General features: G+C 44.5%; 1 protein-coding gene across 3 annotated transcripts in view; it reads right to left on the reverse strand.

The window, feature by feature from the left end:
- Nucleotides 1-2: 2 nt before the first annotated feature.
- The window catches only part of PLEKHA2 (pleckstrin homology domain containing A2), a 78,294-nt gene continuing 57,642 nt past the window's right edge, over nucleotides 3-20,654 (reverse strand). For all 3 annotated transcript variants that reach the window (XM_004606852.2, XM_055130773.1, XM_055130783.1), the window contains 3 exons: nucleotides 16,772-16,835; nucleotides 4,847-4,924; nucleotides 3-4,453 (listed from right to left, as the gene is read on the reverse strand). In XM_004606852.2, coding sequence (XP_004606909.2) covers nucleotides 4,097-4,453; nucleotides 4,847-4,924; nucleotides 16,772-16,835 — 499 coding nt within the window. In that variant the 3' untranslated portion in view covers nucleotides 3-4,096. The remainder of the gene's footprint in view (nucleotides 4,454-4,846; nucleotides 4,925-16,771; nucleotides 16,836-20,654) is intronic.

The following is a 20,654-nucleotide window of genomic DNA, read 5'->3' on the forward strand; positions in this document are numbered from 1 at the left end:
CATTTCAGGGCTTCACATATTTTTATTACAAAACAAGCAACAAAAACAGTTTTTGAAATTTTATTTTTGCGCCATACCAATTAGGTCACACAAAACGAGAAGCGTAACACTTTCCATGCACTCAGCTCAGCTGTGGACACCCAGTGCACTGCACAGCTGAAACATACTGGGTCAAAACAAATCGTGCCACACCTAAGTAGCAGTGAGCAAAGGGGGTCAAACAGTTATGTTTTTGTCAAACCTCTGCTTTACTTAAGCTCTACCTAGCATGACTGGCTAGTAATCGACAGCTGCAGGCAATAACGTGGAGAGAGTGAGAGGGGGGGGGGGGAAAGGAAGATGAGAGTGATACTGGTAGAAGCCTTTAATAAATGTTCCATTTCTCACATAGTCAAACATTATAAACAAAGCTGATTTAGGAAATTCCATTTCCAAAATGCTGTTACCTCAATAAGATGGTTTGTCTAATCATGGAAATAAAAAAGCACATCCTCTATTAAATCTACTATGTATCTGTTGAATCCTCTTTTTGCCCATATTCAGGAAGGAAAAAAAAATGTTGCTACTTGAGAAACTAAACCATAAACATACTCTTTCTTGTGTGAACTCAGCATTCTGTTCAGAAATAGATTTGTAACTCCAGTTCCTGGCATGTCTGCGTTCCTCCACATTCTTATACCTTAGCACTCTTATGTTCTCCAAAACACAAAAGTCCGCATAAACTATGTTCACCAGCCACCACCTGATCTTGGGTAAGCAAACTTCACAAAACTTTCCAAAATGGTAAATGGTAAATAGTCCAGCTATAAGTAATGCTATCTGAAGTATTGTTACACATATTAACTCTCAAGACTTGAACAGTTTTAAGGAAGCAACACAATTCAATCATTTTTATTCCACATAGAAATACAAAGCCTTATTTAGTTCCTTTATTTCAAGAAATCAAATTTATTCCAGAATTATGTACCTAACTCCTAATCTGTACTGTGTCCTATTTTTCCCATTAATTCCATTTTACATAAAACCATGCCTTGGTCAATTATGCACTATCTTTGGTTCATACCTGTTAGGACATTAAAAGATTGTGATGTAAAATTGGCCAGACGTTAAGAAATAGGGACAGAAAAGGAATCCTTTAATATGGTTTGTGAATGAGAATGTTTTTATATTTTATTAAAGATTATTATATTTAGTGGGTGCTGGAAATATATTAATAATGTTCTAATGTGGAACTCCCAAGTATTTGCCACTACAGTTCTAGTTTTCCCTCTATCATAATAACACAATCTGGTTTTAGAAGTATTTTATTTTAATGTCAAACATTCTCAGGCCAGAGAGATTGTAAGGATTAAGGCACTTGCCCTGCATGTGGCCAACCACAGTTCGACCTTCTGTGGTGTAAATGGTCCCCTGAGCACTGGCAGAAGTGATCCCTGAACACAGAGCCAAGAGTGATCCCTGAGCACAGAGCCAGGAGTAAGCCATGAGCACTGCTGGGTGTGGAAAGAAAGACAAGAAAAAAAGCAAATAGCTTCAATATTTCTTACCAAATAAGGAATATCCACTCACTAATTAACTAATTTAGCAGTGGTGATGAGCACAGTCTAAAATGTAGCTCAGGGGCACTGCACGTGCTCTGCATATACATGGCCCTACAGCATTCTGTCCCTGGGAGAGGATAAGGTGTGTGTGTGGGGGAGAAGAAGGGTGAATATTCTCCATTCATGTGTTTACCTCACAGTGTGCAGGGGCCATATGTGTTCTGCCACTTAGCAGTCTCCTGGACCCCATTTTATAACTGAAACATCAAAAATATCACATATTTCTCAGGGAATGTTTTAAGAGATAGCAAACGTTTCTTATTTAATTCTATTTATTCAATACCACTTACTTTTTTTTAACTAGACAAAGAATTTCCTGAGAAAATTTGAAACTGAAGTCAGGGAAAAGGAGTTTAAGAATGTGGAATGGCAACCAAACTGCTTGAAATATGTTATAAACTCTATCACTCATAATAAATAAGTCCCAAACCAAGAATTTCTAAGGACGAAAGTATGAGTTTACAGAAGACAGCAAAGAGAGAAGTGAGGCCTGATGATAAATTTCCTTTGCTGTGGTTTGGGAGTCACACCCAGCAGTAATCAGGAGCTACTCCTGGCTCAGTGCTTCAAGGCCTCTCCTGGAGGTGCTGGGCGCAAGAAGGTGCCAGGGATGGAACCTGGGCCTTCTTCATGCAAAGCATGTGCTCCAGCCCGTTCAGCTGTTTCTTCAACCCCAATTTCCTTTTTTCTTTTCTTTTTTTTTTTTGTTTTTGGGCCATACCCAGTGATGCTCAGGGGTTACTCCTGGCTCATGCACTCAGGAGTTACTCCTGATGGTGCTCGGGGAACTATGTGGGATGCTGGGAATCGAACCCGAACCCGGGTCAGCCACGTGCAAGGCAAACGCCCTACCCGCTGTGCTATTGCTCCAGCCTCCCTGATTTCCTTTTTGATAGTGGAACCACTAGGCTAAACTTAAGTGAAGATGGTTCCAGTAGTAGCACAGTCAAGAAAACTCAGCATGACACTGAGCTTAAAAAACCTTGTAGTGCCTAGAAAAAGTGGAAGATTCAAATTTTCTCTCAAATAATTAAAACTTTTCATGTCACATAGTTTCACCTCTACATTTGATTTGGCCCTAAGCAGGGGAAGCAATTTATTTAGATAAAAACAAAAAACCTTCTTACTTTCACTGGAGTCATTAATTTTTAATTAAAAGTATATTTAACTGATATAATTAATAAAAGTTATAAAGAAATAATAAGCAAGGTCTTCTTACCCTTTATGGAATAGCAATAAATTCCTGATTGACTATATAAGTTAGATGAATTCTCTCAGAAACCTTGAAAACTGTACCTTGTCAAATGAAAGAATACACGCCCTAACACCTGGGTGGGAAATGCAGTCTTCCAGGCTCTGCTTCTGTGAAATCTCTAGCCAGCAAGGTGCAGCTTTTAAATGTGTTTCCAAGCATGGTTTATATTTTATTAAAAATATAAATATCTCTCATGATCTTTCTGTGTGTTATCTTTGTATCTCTTCATTGTAAGTACATAGAGCCTCATTGTATTACTAGGTTTCATCATGCAAGTACACAAAATTTCATTTAAAGGACAACACAAAGAATACACAGAAAGTCTGCAAGAATATACAACATATAGTACTGAAAATCAGACTAATTTTAGAAAGAAATGTGAAACAAGGCTTCAGGGAAACCTGTCTTTGCAAAACAGACCTTTTTCTGTCTGGAAAAAAAAAATGGATCAAAACACCTTAGTTTTGTGAACACTTAGTTTTGTGTCCATCTCTTCCTAATGCCTGCCTTAAGCAAATCTAAAACTCATAAAATAAAATGGACATCCCATCTACACATGTACGCATTCTCACACATTATCGATTGTCCAGACATTCCAAGTGACACCTCTGCAAGAACAGTGTGTCAAGAGTCATGACACTGAATGCAGATGACCCCATCACTGGTGCTGCCCCGGCGGGCTGGGTGGGCTGGTTTGACAGTGCCAGGTGTCAAAAAACATCTAGACGGGAAGAGAAATTTCCAAGGTTGGCTGATGCTTTGGGGTTGAATCATTACTAATATGTTACAAGAAATCTCTTTCTTCCTCCATGGAGGGTCACGGAGATATTCTGCCCTCTGAGGAGAATGGGATTTCTGAGAGCTACCCACAAGCTCCCAGACTTGAACACCTCTCCTCAGAGTGAAGCCTGGCAAGCTGGAGACTAAGTCTTTTTCCCCTCTGCCTCCTCCCAGCAGACTCACTCTCCTACTTCAGGGTCAGACCTCAGCCACTATACAAAAACAGGGTAAGAGGCAACCTGCGCTCCACTGAGCATGCCTGCTGGTCTAACCCAGTGAGTTCTCCACACTAAGTACACACACTGGTATTCTAGAAAGCGAAAGTCCAGTTGGATGGGCCCCTCCCAAACCTTCCTGGAACCTGAGTGCCCTAAAGGCCTGTGACTGTCCTCCAAATGAAGGCGTGAGCCTTTGCCTCCTGGCCCTGCCTTCTCCTCCTGACCCCCAGAACCAAATGCTATCACACATCAGAGGTTCGAATGTTCTCATCGTCCAGGTTGAAGAGAAACGGTTTCTCCTTGGCGTGATGGGGCTCTGATCTGTGCCTTATCCGAGAACTGGAAAGGTGCCGGGTGCTCTCCCCAGGTGAAGGCGTGAACAAAGAGTCCTCGGGAGTCTCTTCAGCTGGCAGCAGCTTTTCTTCAGCCTGGGGGACAGGTGTCCAGGGCTGCCAGGAAGAGGCCACAGAGGGGGCTTTGCTGAGGGCTCTTTTCTCTTCCCCGGGCGGCCGTCCTCGGCACCGGAGAGAGTTGGGCCCACCTGACAGGCTGGAGCAGCCAGCACGAGTCCAAGAAATGGACCTGGAAAAGGAGATTTCCTACAAAAATAAAATGGAAGAGGGAGAGGGGAAGAGAGAAAAAGGCCAGTAAGGATTTTCTCAACACTGTTTGCCCCCAATCCCAGGAAAGGGTTTCCAGAGATATTTTTCTAAACCAAATACATCCCAAGGAGTCACGCCAAGGTGGATCCAAGTCTGCCTGGGCGTCATACATGACACATGAAAAATCTGTTCCTCTATCCAGCCATACCTCACCTACCCCAATAAACCAAAAATAAATACAAGAAAGAGAAAAACAACTAAGATAGCCTGGGGCTTCAGTGGCACCGAGGGACCAGGCTAACTGCCTACATCACCACATAAATCATGCCCACTGGGGGAGAATCCGCCTCTAAGTGACAGCAACTATGCAACAGACAGGAAGTGACTTACTTTGGGGTGGCACTTGAGGGCCTGGGCAGCTGCCCCAATCTCCTTGATCCAGCTGTGCATTTCTTCAGGACTGTCTGCCTGTAAAACACCCACAGCACTCACAGAGCAGGTTTAACACCATGATTTCAGCGTTTAAGTCTATGACTCAATTTTAAGTTCATAAAAATCACCCCATTACAGCTGGATGTCTCTCAAGAGAGGGGAGACATCCAGTTGAGGGGAGTTCGGGCTTTTCAGGACACTTTCCCCGACAAAATCTTATTTTCATCAATAAATAAAACAATTTACTTATTTATTTTGCTTTTTAGGTCACACCTGGCCATGCTCAGGGGTTACTCCTGGCTCTGCACTCAGGAATTACCCCTAGCGATGCTTGGGGGACCATATGCGAGGCTGGGAATCAAAACCAGGTCGGCTGCATGCATGGCAAACAGCCTACCCGCTGTGCTATCGTTCCAGCCCCTAAACAGAACAATTTAAAAAGGAACTTCTCTGCAGGATGGCAGCAAAGAGCAATGCAGGCCTATTCCATATTAAAATTCTTCACCCTTTACAATCAATATGTTCCAGCTCTCTATTTCACAAAATAAAAACAGGGATCAGAATGATGGCAAATTCGTGCATGCAGAAAACTCCAGTCTGATCCCCAGTACCATATGGTTCCCCAAGCATCACTAGGTGCTGAAGGCCCCCCACTGGCACCCCAGGGTGTGGCCTGGGCTACTGCAATGAACCCTGATTTGGTAGATCAAGAGTCATGGAAAGGAGCCTCTTGGGAACTTCCCTGGCCCACAGAAGAAACGAAGACCCAGAAGACCAGAGCCCAAGGTCTATGGGTGGTGCTGACATCAGTTCCCCCGATGTCATCTCTATACTACAGCTTTATATGGATCTCTGCCTACAGTCAGCTTCGCACCAGAGCTATCAGAACTGAAGAATCCCTTTCTACTCTACTCTGTAAATGCAAACCCTGCAAATCCTTCAGGCACAGCTTCTCCCAAAGCACAGGCTGTTCAAGCCTCCTGACTTTCCATGCAGGCCTGGAATGTGGTGGGACTTGCATCACCTGCAACAATGCAGGACTGAGCTGAGCGCAAGTATTTCTGCGGAAATACCTACCAACCCCAGACGGGGGCAGCAGTGGCTCTGGTGAGACAGGGAGAAAATGAGGCCAGGTCTCGGCAGGGGGAGCCCGCTGCATTCTCAGTGCTCAGCGTCGCAGCGGAGGAGCTGCTGCCAACTTGACTCTGGCCAGCACTTAGCGAGGACATCAGGTGCCAAGCACTGAAACAGGACTTGGGCTGAATCTTTGACTTCCAGAAACGTGTTCTCTGTTCCCAGCCCTTTCCCTGCCATTTCCACCCCCAAATCACAGGAATGCATTTATATATCAGTGTTTATGATGAGGTACCATGGTCCAGCCGACAAAGTTTTTTTTTCCACACCCTTCATTTCCCCCAAATTTACCTTTGCATTATATTAAAATAAACATGAGGGGCTGGAGCGATAGCACAGCGGGTAGGGCGTTTGCCTTGCACACAACTGACCCGACTCAGGTTCGATTCCCAACATCCCATATGGTCCCCCAAGCACTGCCAGGAGAAATTCCTGAGTACAAAGCTAGGAGTTACCTCTGAACTTCGCTGGGTGTGACCCAAAAGAGCAATAAATAAATAAAATAAACATAATGAGAATTTAAAAATTCTCCAACTTGCCTCCCTACCCATTTTTGTCACCCCAAGAAAACCCTCCTTGTTTAGATGTGTGCAAGGGAAAACAGCTTCACACCCTAATGGTACACCAGCTCAGAAAGGATGTAGCAGCAAGTGCTCAGGGCCACTCCTCACACACTGTACTTTCCCCTACTTGTGTAACAACCTTCCCAGCACATCCTGAGCATAAACAGATACCGGGATAAAGCCTTCAAGCTGGCTCTAGAAGGCAACAGGGTCAACCTGTTTCACAAGCAGAATTGGGAGAATTCGTAAAGTTATTTGGGTAAAGCCGTTTGAACATGCCTCACACAAAGAAGGGATTCAGAAGTTGTTGTTCTGTTACCATTGTCTGAAGGACACAAATGAGTCCTTAAATCCCGTCAAAATAAGTTCCCTGCCCTCGCCCTTAGACTTTTTTCCACTTTCCTCACACTTGAGATTAGGTGATACCCACGAAGTATCAAGTTGTAAGGATCAACTAAAACAGTATATTTGGAGTGTGAGATGTTTTGAACTGGAATGGATTATTATATAGTTCATTAGTTAAAACAACCACTCATACACATTTCTTGCAGATTTCATTATAGGGAAACGGAGGCTGCTTTGGGAGGGGGCAGCTTCAGAAGACTGAGGGGAAAGGCAGGGATGGTGGCTGGTGAGAGACACGTGTGTCTTGTAACACGGAGCAGATTTAGAATTTCCTTAAGCAGATTGCAAGATCCTCAAAGCAATTCAACGATCAGCTTCCTAGGATATAAGCTTACTCCTGCTCCTCTTACCATTCACTTCAAAAGTTACCCCCACAGGTACAGGCCACCTGCTTATCCTCGGGGACCACAGCCACAAAGTCTCACTCCTCTTCAGGAACGATCACACAACAATCTCTGCCTCAGACTTTGCTTAACAAGGAACCATTAAATTGGACAAAACAAGAAACCACCTGATCTAATGGTTAACGTAGTATAAGAATCAAAATCCTAGCAGTATGAAAACGATGATTTCAATATTATTGTAAACTGAAAAACTATTCTAAACAATAAAAAGATAATCAAAATCCCCTAATATATATTTCTATCATTTCTGATTCTCCTCTAATATAAATAATGCTGCCATAAAGGTCTTGTTACAAATGGTCAGGGATATTTTTGACCAAAACTATAGATTTAATATGTCAGCAATACTTAACTTCGAAATGTGCTGTTACAATAATTAAATATTAAAATTTAAAATCTGGAGGCAGAAATAGCTCAAAGGGCTACTGTACATGCATGTTTTGCATGTGGGAGCACCAAATTTAATCCTCAACAAATCATGCTTCCCACATCACTACTGGCAGCAACCCTGAGCACAGAGAACAGAGTAGCCTCCAGGGGTCACCCGGTATACCAACAAAACATGAATAATATTTGCAAATATAATGAAATAAATCTCATTCTCAAAACATTTAGTGTTCATTAGAGATAAAATTTGTTTAGTTTAATAATAGAGACGAAAACTTTGTGCTAGTTACACTTCTTCCTAATTCTCTGATACCATTTTTATTTTGGGGGGGGTGTCACACCCGTCGATGCACAGGGGGTTACTCCTGGCTCATGCACTCAGGAATTACTCCTGGCAGTGCTCGAGGGATCATATGGGATGCTGGGAATCGAACCCGGGTTGGCCACGTGCAAGGCAAACGCCCCACCCGCTGTGCTATCGATCCAGCCCCCTCTAATGCCCTTTAAGGAAACTTTTCTGTCAGACAACTTAGGTAGTTACAAGCAGTGTGGGTAATGGGAGCATGAGGACTGGGAAAGCCGTGGGCCTGAGAGAGAGGGTAGTGGATACAGCTGACCTGGGTTCAGTCTCTGGCCCCACATACTGTCCTACAGCCCTTCCAGGAGTATCCTTGAGCACAGAGCCAGGGTGTAGGGTATAGTCTAAAAAGAGCGGGGAAGGGGGGCTGGAGGTACTGGGGAAGTAGTTCGAAAGGCTAGAGCACACGCTGCACCGGGGGTTTGATCACTGGCACCACATGGTCCCGAGCACTGAGCCTGGAGTAGCCCCAGAATTGCCAAGTGTAGACCCCAAACCAATACATTAATAATAAACATTATTTTAATATTCAAATTAAAAAGCAGATATTATAATAGATCGTAATGAGAAGAATTACAACACTAATTTATTAACACCACCATGATATATCTATTAGTAGTTGTAAGAACAGGAACCCAGGGACAGGGCGAGAGATCAAAGGGCCGGACCACATGCTTGGCACGTGGGAAGTCTGGGCTGGACCCCCAGGCCTAGAAGCACAGCTGGGAACTACCCCTACACAGAAAGCCAGGGGTAGTCCCTCACCATTCTGGACTGAGGGGGGGAGCACCCAAGAAACAAGAATGGGGAACTAGGAGAAACAAAATTGAAACTCAAAGGTGAGTGCAAAAATTCGAGTGTAAATTTATCTTTAAGGGACAGCATGTGCTTAGCTTTCATCAAACACTCAAATATCTAAAGCGCACAACCCAGAATTACCTTGATGAACCAGAGATGAAAAAACAGCTGAAAGCTACCCAACCCACTAAGAGACAAAAATCTACTTAAGACATAATAGAACAAAGAGGGAAGTGCCACACCCAAACCTTCTTTACTTCCTGTGTGCTAATTTGTTTCTAGCATTTGTTTAAAAAGAAAAATGGTTTTGTCCTTCAGGGCAGTTTTTGGGGTCAGAGAAACCAAAGGTATCAATGCCAGTCGTTGTAGCCTAGGTGTTTTACTATATAGCCCAAAAACTTTCGGTGAGGTCTACGAGACTAGCACAACAGCAGAAGCAATGATAAAGAATTCAGAGGACATCAGTAAACTCCCCAGTAGCTACTTCTTAATGCTTCCATTAGAGCTGTCCAAACTTGGGGGCAAGCTCCCCCCAACATCTTGATAACCCTTGCCCTACCCTAGAGTCAGTAGCATCTTTATTTTTAAATTTTTTTTAACTGTGTATCTGACGTTTATTCAATTAAATGAATAAATAAAGCAGAAGAAAATATAAGGAACTTTACTAAGGAGGAACATAGTATGTCTAAGGTAAAGTTGGGGTCCTCATGTGAATTTTTTAATAGGAAAACTGAAACTTTCTCTCTCTCACCGTGTGTGTGTGTGTGTGTGTGTGTGTGTGTGTGTGTGTGTGTTTTCAAGCAACATGACTATTACAAAGTATCAGCGAATTTCCATTTGCTTTCCAGAGATTTTTGTCAGGTTTTGTTTCGTGTTGCTAATACTGGGCTTAGAGCCAGTAGCATCTTTAGACACAGCCACAAAGTATATCCTCATGAAGGCTGTGTCCTACTAGTTCTCCATAGTGAAATTCGTCTTGTGATCTCATTTTTTTCTTGTAAGTCTAATTAAAATAACAGTGTATCTGAAGAGGTCTAGTGCAACTCTGCGATTCATACATGATCCTCCTATTGCTATGCTTGTCCAGACACGGCAGCCCTCTAATTCTGACAACTGGGGTTATCACAGTTACCCTAACCAGACTGAATCACATATTTTTCTTTTTTTTCTGTTGGGGAAAGGGGAGTGGTTTGGGCCACAGGGTGGTGCTCAGGGACTATTCATGGACCTTGGTCAGGAGTGACCCTGCCTGGCGCTCGGGACCTTAAGGGATGCCAGGGATTTTAACCAGAGTTAATCAGAGTTTGCCACAGCAAAGCAAGCTCCTCAGCTCCTGTACTATCTCTCCAGCCCTGCGTTACATTTTTTATTCCAAATAACTAATCCTTCTCTTGACAAGCTGCTTACCTAACCCTCTATAATTTGGAAATGGGAAATACCATTTATCTTATATTCCATAAATAAATCTCATTTTGCTTTTACCCCAATTCTTAATTTAGGCACCATGGTTTACAATACTGTTAGTACAGAGTTTCAGATATACAATATTTCAACTCCACGTCCACCAGCAGAATGACCACATCCCCCACCAGTATCTCATGATCCCCTTCACCCACACAACAGAAATGAGTCTGCTTAGACTGGTCCAAAATTGATAAGTCCACCAATGCCAGAAATTCAGATGCATTATTATCATTAATTATTATTATTATTACTATTATTATTTTGCTTTTAGGGTCATATCCGGCATTACACAGGGGTTACTACTGGCTCATACACTCAGGAATTACTCCTGGCAGTGCTTGGGGGACCATATGGGAAGCTGGGAATCGAACCTGGGTCGGTTGCGTGCAAGGCAAACGCCCTACCTGCTGTGCTATCACTCCATGCCTTATTTTTGACAAATCATGTATTCTGGTCACCTAGACCCAATTGCCAAGACACCCAGTTGCCCCAAATTGATCTTCCTGAATCAAGAGTCAGACTCCCCTGACGGTTTGTGTCCACAACCACAGAATTTTGCATTGCCCAGCAGGCTACTTTTAAATACCACCAGTAGGTAGGTAGATGTTGTTCTTGGCCCTTGGTACCTCTAAATCCATTCACCATTCACCATTCACCAGGTTTATAATCTCACACACATAATTTATCATCAGATTTCCAAATCTAGAAAATGGAGGTGACCTCAGAGACAGCTTAGTGCTGTGCCTATATGCCTATGCTTGTCACTTAGCATCTAAGCATCTACTACATTATATATATATACATACATATAATGTTTAATGGGGCTGGAGTGATAGCACAGTGGGTAGGGCATTTGCCTTGCACTCGGCCGACGCAGGTTCAATTCCTCCATCCCTCTAGGAGAGCCGGCAAGCTACCAAGAGTATCCCGCCCGCACAGCAGAGCCTGGCAAGCTCCCCATGGCATATCTGATATGCCAAAAACAGTAACAACAAAATCGATGAGCAATGGGATGACAGTGACAGTGCAAGTTGTTTTTCAAACATACCTGACAATGCTCAGGTGTTATTTCTGGATCTGGAGGTACTCAGGGGACCATATGTGATACCAGGGATTTAAACCAAGGTAGGCCACATATAAGGTAAATGACTTGGCCCTACCTACAAATTATATTGAAATGTCACACAAAAGGTCTGAGCAATGCCCAAGTAGTTGGATCCAGTCCCATCCTGTTTCCCAAGCCTTACATATCTGTCCAGGGAGTTTGTGCTATTTGCTCTTTTTGTTTGTTTGTTTGTTTGTTTGGGGACCACACCCAGTGGTGCTCAGAGGTTACTCTTGGCTCTGTGCTCAGGGATCACTCCAGGCCGGGCACAGGGTACCATACTGGGTACCAGGAAAGACTGAACCTGGCTCAGCCTTGTGCAAGGAAAACACCCTTGCTAGCGCTCTTGCTATGCTCATGCTCTCTTACCTAGCTTCTCTAGACAGTCAGGACACACAGCTCTTTCAGGCATATTCACTGAACTGAAGCAAGTATGGATAAAAGCAGGCAAAGTGAATAGAATAGCTGGCACCCAACTATATGAGTAGTCATTTTATACTTTCACTTTTAAAATTCACATGAAAAACTAATTTTCCTTGGAAGAAATTCAGTCAAATGAATTATTAGGTTTACAGAGGTCTCTTTTTTAAAATGAAAGACAGAAACTTCTTGTGGCAAAGAAAAATAATGAAAGTAGATTTTTTTCAAGCAAGACTTTAAACTTTCAAGACAAAAATAAGAATTTCTGAAAACCTACCTCTCTGAGCTGGATAGATTTCTATACCTAAAGACTTTGTTGGCATTTGGTGGTGATTTGTAAAATGTGGTTTTTAAAATATTATGCAATAAAATATGTCAACATTTGGAAAATCTGAACACATCAGTAAGATCACTATTTTTCTAAATAATCAGTGCATGCTATTACAAAATCATGCGTGGGTAAAGAAAGACCTGTTCAAAGTGCACTACTGACAAATGAACTTTAATGTAAGAATATGAAAGTATCAACTTAGAGTGACTTAATATCCACGCTGCACTTAAACATTTAGAAACTAACATATGTCGGTTTGGCATATCAAAAACAAAAAATATGCACAATTATCTGAAAAAGCTATTAAAATATTCCTCCTTTTCCCCACATACATATCTGCTTAAGGCCAGATTTCCTTCATATTCTTCAATTCAAACAACATATGGCCATGGATAAAACACCGAAACAGCTGAGCATCCTGATGTCTTCTATTAACATAGATATTGAAGTTATTTGCAAAAGAGGCTGGGGAGATCATCCATGCACGTGGCCATGCATGTGGCCAACCCAAGTTCAATCCACAGATCCCTGGCCACAGAATCAGGAATAAGCACTGAGCACCACCAAGTGTGGACCCAACACTCAACCCCCCAAGAAACGATATTTGCAAAAATATTTAACAGTGCTACTTTTGGGTGGGGCTTAGAAAATTGACTATTTTTAATAAAATGTTACTTGTGTAGACATAAAAGTTTATAGTAGCAAAAATGAATACTTTTTTTGATAGTTTTTCATTCATATTCTTCTCTAACTCTCCATTCTGCGTGGGGCCTATGAACAGATGTGTGCATTTGCTCATTTATTCAATCAAGATGATGCTAGTGCTCTTTCATCTCAGAAATGTGGGAGCAGAAGGCACAGGAGGAGAGTAGAGAGATGGTGCTGGTAAATGCGCATACACCCACTGCAGATGATGCCAGGTATTTTGAACATTTTTTAAACTGGACTCCATTTTTCCTAAATCACCATCTTCGGCCATGTGCTCCATTCTGAACTCACACAAGCATAATCGTCCACCGAGGAGTATTTGTTTAGACCAGGACTTCCCGACAAAGGTGATAGAGCGCCCCCAAGGGAGTGTGGAGATGATGATGGGGTATTAGAACCCTCAGTACCTCAGTACGTTAGTACCTTAAAGAAGGTACCTTAAAGTACCTTAAAGAACTCTTATTACCTTAAAGAAGGTACACTTCCAGGGAAACAACTGGGTGATTTTTTTTTCTTTGAAAAGGAGTCAGTAGGTCAAATCTGTGTGGGAACCTCTGGCTGAAGACCATCAACATGTCAGGCATTCTAAGGACAGTCGTCTCCCTTGCTGGACAGCCTGAAGCTGCACAAACTAGTGAGCATGGAACCACCTGTGCTCAGCTTGTCTTTGCTCTCAACAGTCCTTCCCACGTGCCCCTATGGCAAAGATTTACCACGCTGCATAAAGTCCAAGCCAAATATCTAGAGTCATTACAGGTTAGATAGAAAAGGAAACAGGAAGAAGGAAGAAGGAAGGAAGAGCAAGAAGAAGAAAGAGGGAAGAGGGAAGCAGAGGAGGGTGGGGGAGAGGGAGGGGCCGGCACATGGCAGGCAAGTGCCCTGCCTGCTGTATCTCTCCAGCCCCCAGGAAAGGCTCCTGAGCAAAGCCCGGCCTCCACGGGCTCTACACCATCTGGCATACTGTGCTGCGTCCACGGCCAGGCGCTCTTCGTAAGTACTGTTCCCAGGCCTGGTCCATTTGAAGAAGGCAGGCTGCCAGATAGGGGGAGCAGCCCCACACAGATGGAAACTCCATCCCACCCCCACCCCCATAAGGATGGAGACCCCACAAAGAGTCCTAACTGACTCCAGAAGGCACCAGAGAAGCCTGGATGCCCCTTTCAGAGAAACACCTGAAGAGGAATGTCAAAGAAGACCACCAACTGCCCCAACTCTTAAACAGGGCACCCCCTGGGAATGGCTTCTTGCCTCAGTGGAAAGCCCTGTATAGGGCGGCCTGGGGAAAACCCTATAAACGCCAACTTGGAACAATGGAAATACGCACGGCCACTCCCCCCTGCCCCGCTGAGCTGTGCATTCTCCTCTTTAGCGCAGGGGTGGGTACTGGGCCTTTCTCTGCCTTTCGAGAAGCCCGTGTTTTCTCTTGAACACGTTATCCTCCCCCCCCCCCCCGCCCCCGTCTCCCCTGCCTCAGCTTTTCTAAATAAAAGCTATTTTTACTTCACCACTTCTCTCCTACTAAAAAATATTTTCCTGTAAGGGAGAGACAATGCAGCTCATGACCAGGGTCAGGTCTAGGGCTGACCTTCCTCTCCTGCGAAGGGCCAGGCTCACAGACGGTTCTCGATCAGTCCTGGGTTTCTCCAGCAGCTCCTGGAGTGGCCGGGATGGAGATGGCAGACCCTCCTCCAGGAGGCTGGCTCCCTCCTTTCCACAGAAGCCACCTGGAGCCCCCACATGCACCATATTCTCCCCCCGGCCAAGTCGACTTTGCCATGTCTGTCACTGGGACCCCCGGGAACAGCCTGCTGGCCCGCTTCTGAATGCCCAGACCGTGCCTCACTATGGCTACACTCAGCACACTGGTTTTGGCTTTGCTTTTTAAGGAAAGATTTTATTGGGGGGTGGGGATGGGCCATGCTGGTGGTGGACAGGGGGGCATACATGGTGCCAAGGATGAAACCTGGGCCAGCCACATGCAAAGTAAGTACCCTACGTGCTGCTGTATTATCTCTCACACCCTTGTTTGATGTTTGTATGTTGGGAGGGGGAGTTTGTTTTGGGGGTCTTTGTTGTTGTTTTTTATTTTTGGTTTTGATGTCACACCCAATGGTGCTTAGGACTTACTCCTTTCTCTGGCCTCAGGGATCACTTCTGGCAGGAATCAGGGACCATATGGGGTACAGGGGATCAAACCCAGATGGGCCCCAGCAAAGCAAGCGCCCTACCCACTGTACTATTGCTCTCCTCCCACACCTTGATTTATATTTTTGTTTTTTCTTCCCTCACCACTTTCAGTGAGGTGGTTTCACATTAGCAAAGCATTTAGATTCTGCATTCCATTCTTGGATCACCTGATCTCCTAAAGGATATTATAACTTGCATATATGAAAGCCTACCCTTTGTGTTTAAAGTTATATTTCATGCATTGCCCTGATGCCCCTCCAAATCCCCATGTTTGTTTATTCAATATTCACTCCTTCACCATCTCACAGGTTTTAACTGCCTGTTCACTTGACTTCATCTTGCACATGTGCATGCCGGCCAAGGATCTATTTTGTTTAACTCAGTATCTCTAACACATGTAACAGGCTCAGCACTCTGCAGATATTCTGTACCCACCGGTAAATGCAAGACCTAGAGCAAGAGAGCTCAAAAGGTTGAGCATCTGCTTTGCACTCAGGCACAGCAAGCTCCTGAGAGCAGGAAGCACTGTTAGAAGGGACCCCAACACAGGATCAGGCAAGAGTAGTCCTGAGCACTTCGGGCTGAGCCCCACCCCCCAGATTAAATAGAAATGCAAGAACTAGAAATTCTTTTATGACACCTAGAATTTAAGCTTTGTCCCTAAAAGTCAACAGTGTCAGCTCTCTCTCAAACCCCTGTGGCAGGGTGCAAGTCCTTTCCAGACAGCACCCATAGGTGGCTATAGCTCTGCATCACTCTCTGCTGGAAGAACAGTCTGGAAGGAACAGCAACACCACATGCTGCTGCCCAAGAAATAGAAGGGGGATCCCCACAGGAGGGAGAGTGTGGTGGGAACAAGGAAGAAAGACTCCTGGGAATGCAGAAGCTTTGCCTGGGGAACCCCACACTGAAACCAACTGGCCCCATGGCAGTCCCAGAAGTGCAGCCTTATAACGATGCAGTGTAAATCACTGCACATTTGGATTTCCAGGCCAGCCGGGGGCAGGAGATGGGCCTGCATGGCCCGCTGTGCTTGGGTGACTGCCTTTCTGGCTTCTGACTTAAGATTTGGGAGCACTCCAAAGCAGTGTGTGGAGGGGAGAAGCTCCTGGTAGCTGAACCATCTCGGCCCAAACAATGGCACTTTCCGTGCAGCTGGGCTCTGCACCTGGCGCCCGTCCTTCCGCACACAGTGATGTCCACACACAGACAAGGCCCAGAAATACGCCCCCAGGAGAAGTGAAACCACTGTGCAGTTCTCCTTTTTTCTGCTTAACTGACACACAGCAGCAGAGCGGCGACTACAAGCTCACAATCCCCAGGACAGAGAGGCTCAACCTGCTCTCAAAGTTTTATGGTTGGCGAGCTTCTGGCAAACATCCTGTTTAGAGTAAAATGGGAGTTAAGGGGCTAAATTTACCATGTAGAAACTTCAAACAAAATAAAGGAGAAGTCTAGAGAAAGGCAAAGCTAATGACCAAAGTCTGATGTCAATGCTACTGAAAGCAACGGTACCTCAAGCAAAACGTAGAGTCTTTTTTTAAACAGAAGAATAAAGCCAAGACTGATAAGTATATCATTCAAAACAGACACCATTGTCTTTTGGGGGTGCTTTTTACCTGCACGTAGAAGGTCCTGGAACTTGTTATGATTTCAAACAGGTTGTCCCTCATTAAGAGATCCCTGGACAGAGAACAAGAAAGCAAGTTACTGGGAATACTGGACACACAGTGAAGACTTGATTTCTCCTACATGACAGTAGCATGGCCCTAGATGAGGACAAGGGAGATTCAAGGCTTTTTCCCCTTCGGCCCCTCCAGGTCACAAAAGTTTCCGCTAAGCTACTAAGAGGGTCTCGGGACATTTGGCCTTGCAAGGGTATACCACACTCAAACCACTTTTAACAAGATAAACCTCCATTCCTTCTAAAAATCTCTTGCCCCACAAACACCACACTCCACATAGAGGTGTTTGTGCATGTAGGTTTAGCTCCTAAGATACATAAGGTGCTCTGTGCAAATGTCTTTTGAGGCACGATTTTTTTAGGGTCAAGTATATGGAAATGTTATTGGTTTGTGAGCGAGGCAGAAATATCACAAAACATAAATTAGTTCAGGTATACAACATAATGTTTCAATATTTTGGGGGGTTTTATTTTGGAGGGGCTATATATAGCAATGCTCAGAGCATACTTCTGAATACTCCTGGCTCTGTGCTCAGGGATTACTCCTGGTGAGTTTCTGAGGGACCATATAGGGTGCCAGGGATCAAACTCAGGTCAGTTGCGTGCAAGGAAAATGACTTACCCACTATACTGTCCTCCCCAGCCCCTCAGTATTTTTATATATTGCAAAATGATCATAAGTCTAGTTAATATCTATCCTCAAATGCAGTTATAAGTCTTTTTCTTGTACTAAGAAGTTTTAAGACTCATTCTTATATCTTTCAAATATGCAATACAGTATTATTAACTATAGTATTATATAAATAAATTGATTGAGAGAGTTCATAATACTGTCTATTATATCCAAGGACTTATTTTTTATGACTGGAAGTTTGCACCTATTGCTCATCTTCACCCATTTTGCCAATTCCCTATCCCACCCCCTCTCTGGCAACCACAAATCTGTTCCTTGAATGGAACCTGTGTGTGCTATTTCCTCTGATCTTCACAATAATCTAGGGAAGCACTTAAGACTTTCTCTGCTCTATGGATGAGAAAACACAGGCTCGGAGAAGTCCTGTGACTTGTCTACAGAGAACATAATGGGGATTTTGGAACAAGTCTGACTCCACCTCTCCTAGTGAACCAAGTCTCCTATCTCCACAGAATATTCAGCACTTCCTCGGTTCCACGGGGTTTCTGCTGCATGATTCACAATATTGGGCTGGAGACAGGACATAGGAGCAAAGACGATGAGAATTAAGGGCCAAGGAGATAGCACAGGGCTAAGGGACACAGATTTTGGATATGTGGGGCTCTGGTTTGATCCTGACACTACATGTAACCCCCAAGCATTGCTGGTAAAGACTAGGAGTCCCCAAACATCACTGGACATGGTCCTCGTGCCTTCTAACCCACCAAAATACTGTAAGGCCCAGGCAATATTTGGGCTCTATATTGACCCCTATAGCCCAACTGGCTGAGTATCACTGGGAGTGGCCATCTGAGTTGAGCACTATTTTTTGGGTTATTTTTGCTTTTTGGGTCATACCCGGCGATGCACAGGGGTTACTCCTGGCTCTTAACTCAGGAATTACTCCTATTGGTGCTTGGGGGACCATATCAGATGCTGGGAATCGAACCTGGTTGGCCGCGTGCAAGGCAAATGCCCTACCCACTGTGCTATTGCTCCAGCCCCTGAATTGAGCACTATTTAAAAACCCTTCTTACTACTAAAGAAAGCAAAGAGAAGCATCTTTATTAATTCAAGCAACTGTCATCACTGTCATCACCATCATCACTGTCATCCCATTGCTCATCAATTTGCTTGAGTGGGCACCAGTAACGTCTCCACTGTGAGACTTGATGTTACTGTTTTTGGCATATCAAATACACCATAGGTAGCTTGCTAGGCTCTGCCGAATTCAAGCAACAGGATGAGAAATATCTGAAGTTCAATGACAAACCTCAATGACAAACCTCAGTACTAAATGAACTAAAATGACAACTTGAATGTCTGCTGTGTGTATCTATCTAGTCACTGCAGTAAATAGATAAGAAATGAAATATTTCCTTTCTTCCCAAAAAAAGAAAATGAGAGAACAAAATTATTCATAGTATATGCCAAGGTTAGATTAATTCCAAGAAAGAAACGATCACAGGCAGGGCTGGCTTCATGGAAAAAGACTTGGAAGGAGAGAGCGAGTCACAATGACACCTGGTAAACCCATCGTCAGCATGAGACGGAAGATCCGCAGGGAAGGCAACAGCAAGATGGGGAGCCAGGCCGGAGCCAAATCTGACCCACTTAAGGAAAAGGCATTTTATGGAATTTTTAAAACTTTGTGAACCTTTATGCTCCAATTATGAAATGAAGATTCAGGGCCCGAGAGATAGATAGCTCAGTGCGTCAGAGCACATGTTTTGCCTGAAGGAGACCCAGGTTTGACCTCTGACATTGCATATGGCATTCAAAGGCCCGCCATGACATCCCCCCACCCCAGCAACAAAGCCAGGAGTAGCCCCTGAGCAAAGCCAAATATGCTCCCCTCCAAAAAAAAATTAGGAAGAGGAGAAGATAGCGCCTCTGTGGGGCTGCTCAGGTGCAGCGTGTGTCACTCGAAACACTTTTCACCGGTTAGTTTCTGAGTCACTGAGTAAAGGCCGCTCTTCACTGTGCCTGAGATATTTGAACTGTTCGAACTCTTTGAGCTCCCACTGAGCAATCACATCATCAACCACCGAGGACGGGAAGCCAGACCAGGAGGAAATCCCCACTCTTTCACATCCACTTCTAAGTCTATATTTTGTTTTTCAATTTGATTCAATTCAATGAATGTCTGTCACCGACCCCCCCCCCAGGGCCATTCACTAGGCATTCACCCCTTCACTAGGCTTTGGGAGGGGGAGGGGGTACACTGTGACAGAGGCCTGGAATCTGCAGGAGGCGTGGGGACAGGGTTGGGACTTTCCTCTGGGGACTTCAATTCCCCTCATTCTTTTACTCAGACTCCACTCTGACACGTGCAGTTAGAGTTTTGGTCAAAGTATAAACCCCCACCAGGACAGACCAGTATCAGGGCTTGCAAAGCTGCCTCTGGCCCACACCCAGACGATCAGCAGAAGCCTCGAGGGCACTGGTGTCAAGAATCCAGTCACGTCCAACCTTCCTTTCCTCCCTGGTCAAACTCCAGATCACATTTCTGGACATTCCATGTAGAATTACTGTTTCAGTTTGTTTGTTTGGGGCCACATCAGTGCTCAGGGTTTATTTAATCCTGGTTATATCTCAGGAGCGATAGCACAGAGGGTAGGGCATTTGCCTTGCATGCGGTCGACCCGAGTTTGATTTCTCCGTCTCTCTCGGAGAGCCCAGCAAGCTACCGAGAGTATCCCTCCTGCACGGCAGAGCCTGGCAAGCTCCCCGTGGCGTATTCGATATGCCAAAAACAGTAACAACAAGTCTCACGATGCAGACGTTACTGGTGCCCGCTTGAGCAAATTGATGAACAATGGAAAGATAATGCTACAGTGCTACAGTGCTGTGTCTCAGGAATCACTCCTGGTGGTGCTGTGGGGACCAAAGATGGTGTTGGGGATCAGATCAGGGTGCCTGAGTCACGTATTAGATCAGCACCTTAGCCCTGTACTCTCTCTCGGACCCTACAGCCACTTTCGTGAATGATAAACAGTTTCTGAGAACTTGCCTACTCTCTTACACTCTGCTACGGTCCTTTGTGACTCCCCACTCCTACTTTGGGTCCTCGAGCACTTTGCTTTCAGGCAACGTTCTCCCATGTCCCATGTGAGAACAATCAGCCCATTGCTCAGAACTTCAC

This window comes from Sorex araneus, chromosome 1 (assembly GCF_027595985.1).
Source record: "Sorex araneus isolate mSorAra2 chromosome 1, mSorAra2.pri, whole genome shotgun sequence".
NCBI classification, from domain to species: domain Eukaryota; kingdom Metazoa; phylum Chordata; class Mammalia; order Eulipotyphla; family Soricidae; genus Sorex; species Sorex araneus.